This window comes from Anopheles darlingi, chromosome 2 (genome assembly GCF_943734745.1).
Source record: "Anopheles darlingi chromosome 2, idAnoDarlMG_H_01, whole genome shotgun sequence".
Lineage (NCBI taxonomy): Eukaryota > Metazoa > Arthropoda > Insecta > Diptera > Culicidae > Anopheles > Anopheles darlingi.
The window spans coordinates 93,571,902-93,576,901 of NC_064874.1; the positions used below are offsets into that span (position 1 = coordinate 93,571,902).

The window sequence follows — 5,000 nt, forward strand, 5'->3', positions numbered from 1 at the left end:
GTATTTGTGTGCCAACGTGTGTGTGTGTCTATTTGACCCTTCCTCTTGAGGGCGAGGCGATAAAGGAAGGGATGATGGTGTAGTAGCATAACCAAAGCCATCACTCTACACCAGTTGGCTAAAGACACAGACAGATAGACAGACGGACAGACAAACGGACGGACAGGCGGACGTACGGACGGCAACACACGGCCAACTTCTCCAACTCAAACTAATTCATTATCTTACCGAAGAGAGGCGTCTACTATCTACCAACCCAACCTACCTACTATTTGGCGGTTGTTCTACTTCACAATATGTGGAACGGAACTCCTGGGTACAAGTTTCTAATGTCCAAGAAAAAGGACAATGGACTGCATGGAAGCAACCACAAACATACCCACACACACACATAGACGTATGGCTGCTCATACCAGAGGTCCGTGTTTGTTGCCCCCGTTATCACATCAATCCGATTTATGGAGAGTGCGAAACTTTTCGATAGAGCCAACAGCGTAGCCTTCCTGGGACAGAGACGGAAATGTCTCGTTTCATCCTTTGATGCCCCCCCTTCCTGCCACCCGTTTGCTTTCTCTCGCGCTATGGCCCCCCGGCCGCCGGCCACCGGTGGGGGTCAAAGTTTGGTCGGAAAATTATGATTATTGTTTTCGCTTTCACGATGCGACACGGGGGCGCGCACATGCCTGGGTGCGCTCGTTTTATGTGCAGCGAACACATAAAACCAGAAACCAAGTGCCCAGACACGTGCTGGAGATGGGCAATTGCTCTTGGGATGTCCAAACGCCTGGGAAGTTCAAGTCGCTTTGCCTTGTTGGACACTATCGATAGTTTCTTTTCGGGGAAGAGGAAGAAATATGTTCGAGGTGCTGTTGGACTGTTCACTTGTGTTGGTCTGACGTTTGAGGAGCATAAAGCATTCCATTGTTGAATGTATAACTATTTCTAATGTGTTCTGCTGCACTATTGCCGGGAAAAGTTAAAGATAAGATGCCCAAATATTAGTATCATCTCTTATTCCTGGAGCACAGCTGGGCTATTGAGGGAGATGTTAGTTCTAACATTACTATTTTGGACAATTTGAAACAATTATTGTTGCTCGAAGACAAGGAACCGGTCACTATACTTTTCGTTCGAGCAACAATTCAGCAACAAAGTTTGTAATACTTTCTTAACCGGTTTCGATTATTCGCCCTTAGAATAATGTATGAAAAACACTAACACGCGCAAAGATTTCATGAGGAAAACTCACAGATAGAAGATCCAAACCAAGTCAGGTTATCGGAGGTTATACAAACATCTTTGAACATACTTTTTACACCATACACTATGCGAGACCGCATCAAAATGTCGATCTTCACTCCAACAGAAACAACCCGTGTGTCTGCTTCTAACAACATCAAACATACAGCTCCGTGCTTGATGCAATCGAGAAGCTCGTGGAACTAATCCACCCCTTTTGGCCACACACTTTGGTCTTATCGCGCCCGCCATTTGTGCGGTCATTTATCTTCCTTATCAGAGTGCGCAGCGCCGTGTGCTGGTTCTCATCAACCAGTGCCAACACCAGCACTAACACCAGCACCAACAGCACCTGATATAGCTAGTGGCGATGCATGACGCGCAGTAAACGACACCACCACCGGCACCTCTAATAACGCGACCCACATTCCAGACCCCAAAAATGACGGGAAACCGAGTGCCGCAGAAGAGAAGAGAGGCCACCGGATGGGGCCTGGCAGTGAGTGCAGCGAAAAAGGGAGAAAATGGGGAGGGTTGACTTACTTTTCCTTCGACGATACGCCCATCATTTGCACGTCGTCCACCATTATCATGTCGCTGGTCGCGCCATTCGTGGTCCGGTGGAGGCTGTTGGCAGCGCTGATGTTGGAACTACTGCTGCTGCTGCTGCTGGTGGTGATGATGTTACCAGTTCCACTACTGCTGCAATGACTACTCATGCTGCTGTTGCTGCCATTACTGTTGCTGCTGGCAAGGTTACTAACACCGAGCATGGCCACGGCCTGCGGACTAAGCAGCGCCACCGGAACCGCCGGAGCCACGATACCGGCAGTTGCGGCCGCTGGCGTGTTGTTGACCATGTTGCCCGTGTTGTTGTTGTTGCTGAGACCTGGCTTCTGGTACGGGAGCTTGGTCCGCAGCTGGTACCCGCTCAGCAGCTTACTGCTGTTGCCGTTACTGTCGATCAGCTCGCCGCTCCCGGTACCACCATGCTGCTGGCCACCACCACTGAGAGTGGTCGGCGAATTATGGCCAGAACCGGGCGAAATTTTGCCCGCGATCGCCTCTAGCGAATTCAGCATATTCATCGCGAACCGAAGTGCTGCTGCTGCTGCTGGTGTGGTGGTCGGTTGAGAGGACGGTGGTAGCACACCGGTGACGGCGGCCTCCCGGGCTAACCAGGCGGATATCACGATGCTGCCGGAATGGGACCTCTGGGAGGATTATTCCACAACACACTCACTCCGGACTAGTGGAGCACGATGGACCCGAAAAGGAGAAAGTGGAGGAGGAGGAGTATCCTTCCCCCGCGCCCAAAACACTCCCACAAACCCTCACACACCCTCGTTGCACGGTGCAACGAAAACACTTGCACTTCCTTCACCACCGCTTTCACGGTTAAAGGATGCCCTTCCGCAGGGGTTTTTTTCTACTTTTTCGGGATCCAGATAATGCGATCCTCGCTCTCACACACCGCGCGTGTAACACTTTCGCTTCGTTTTCCCTTATCTTTCTCACTCACAAACGCACTCACGCGCACGCATTAACGCACACGAGGAACACTCGCTTCACACGCCACGAAGAAGCACTTGTTGAGCAGCGGCGCGCACCCCGGGACTGACCGACCTGCTTTCCTTCTTCACCCTTGCGACACCTTTTTATGACGACGAAGAACTAGAGCTGCAGAGAGACAGAGAAAAGAGAAAGAATATAAGCAACGAAACCAGCGTTGAAAAGGTGTGCTAGCCTTATCTAAGATAAACAGATGGAAACCGGAGACTGGTGGAAGCCTGATTTTCGGTGCTTTCTCCCCGTGTTGCTGCGCATTTTACGCTCGGTGAAGGAGTCACCGTAATCTAGATGAGATGGATGGATGGTTCTGTACGCTTACTGCCTTCACACAGCGCTGTTGCTATAGGTACAACCTGGGCTGCACAGTGTGGTATGGTACCACATCAAGCAGCGAAGACCGGAGTCCTTTAGCAATAGTAGCCAAGTGGAAAATGGTTTTCCTCGACGCCAAGGAGAGTATAGCACACACACTCACACACTCACACACCCACAATAAGACAGAGCGTCAGAGGACCGCGGATATGTGAGCGATAGGTGACACGGTTGATTAGTGACTGAGCCACCAACTCCCGGTCGCTGCCATAGGGAGACCGACCAACCGACCATCCGCACCGTTCCGTCCCTCGGGCCTAACGCGGTGTATGCGCGACTAGAAAATGGACGCGGTCGCTCTTCTCGTTATCTCATCGCCGCCGTCACACCGCTCTCCGCGTGTCTTATCTCTGCTGTTTGCCCTCCTCGCTTCACGGCTCGCACGCCCCTGGCAGGTTTGCTCGCATGGTGTGGTTGTTAGAGTGTTGTTCCGTGGTAAGGTTAAGGCATGGCTTGCCTTTTTTATCAATTTATTGTACGAAACACAACCACATACACAGCAGACCGGCGCGCCGCTATTGCACCACACCAGCGCGGGCACGACACTCCGGCGGGAGTAAACCCGACATAAAACCCCCGGTAAGCTCTCTGCGCTGATTGCTCTGATGGATGTGCGATGGTTCCGGTGCCCTGTGGGTCACATTTGGCCTAACCATCACCGGAATCGAACCGACCAGAAAGGGGCCACCACCACCAACACTACCCTACGCACTTGATTTTTCCACTCGTTTATCCTCTTACGAAACAGCTGCTCGGTTGGTTCCGTTTTCCCTGACGCTCTTGCGACCGCAACAGTGACGTGCGAGCACACTACGTATGTGTGCCTGTATGTGTGTGTGCTTGTGCGCGGTATGTTACGTGTGTCGTCAAATCCCCCAATCCCACGGTGACGGTGCTTTATATTAAAATGCGATTGTCAAGGGACTCCTCGTCCGCTATCGTCACTCGTTGGCCGCACTTATCTTCTATCCTCACGGGTGTGTTACACCACTGCAGGACACTCGTGGCGTGTGTGCTCCCCTTTGCGCCAGAGGTTGGTGTGGTGCAACCACACGCTGGCTTCTTTGGCCAAAGCAAACATAGCGCGAGATAGAGAGCGAGAGAGACAACGAGAGCGAGTACGGTTCCTTTTTGGCTAATGAATAAAAAATACGAAAAACACCAGCCAGGAACTCAAATAAGTAGGCACCCGCAGAAGGAGAACGGTCAACCATCACCCCACCAACAGGTGGCGAACGGGCGGCACATTACACGGCTCGCTGGAAAGCCACTTCGTTTTAATTATAATCCATCCGCATGAACACAGCAACAGCAACGACGACGCAGGCCGGTGGAACTAAACGAAACTAAAACGAAAACAAAAAAGCAACGAATGAATAGAAGAGGAGAAAAAACGGACCACCATCCGAGCGACAGAACCTGACAGTTGTGTTGACCGACCCCCGTCCCGTCCACCTGGTTGACTGGTTGACTGGACAAAGATATGTGGCTAAAGGATACACACAGCGCCAGTGGCATGGATAAGCAAATACACAACCACCAAACAGCAAAACCAAAACGGGATGGTTAGCACCAGGGACACATCGCACCGTTTGCGTGCTGTTATCCTTCCCTCCTGGCTACCGAGTGACAACCGGCCACTTATTCTGTCCGAGACCAATTAATATTTCATAAGATCTTAATGAAAAACCACTGGCCCACAGCACGCACCACCACCGGCCAACCATCGGTGCTGGGCGAACGTTCGCACAAAACAACATAAATCTTGAATTGAGGCTCTCGCCGGTCCGGCTGGGAAGCAGAACCCTCCTGCGCCA

The 5,000-nt window shown here is 51.6% G+C and overlaps 1 protein-coding gene across 9 annotated transcripts in view; it reads right to left on the bottom strand.

Moving 5' to 3' along the window:
- Nucleotides 1-5,000, bottom strand: part of LOC125950089 (CUGBP Elav-like family member 2) — a 231,815-nt gene that overhangs the window by 180,037 nt on the left and 46,778 nt on the right. For all 9 annotated transcript variants that reach the window (XM_049677736.1, XM_049677733.1, XM_049677732.1 and 6 more), the window contains one exon: nucleotides 1,783-2,919. In XM_049677736.1, coding sequence (XP_049533693.1) covers nucleotides 1,783-2,327 — 545 coding nt within the window. In that variant the 5' untranslated portion in view covers nucleotides 2,328-2,919. The remainder of the gene's footprint in view (nucleotides 1-1,782; nucleotides 2,920-5,000) is intronic.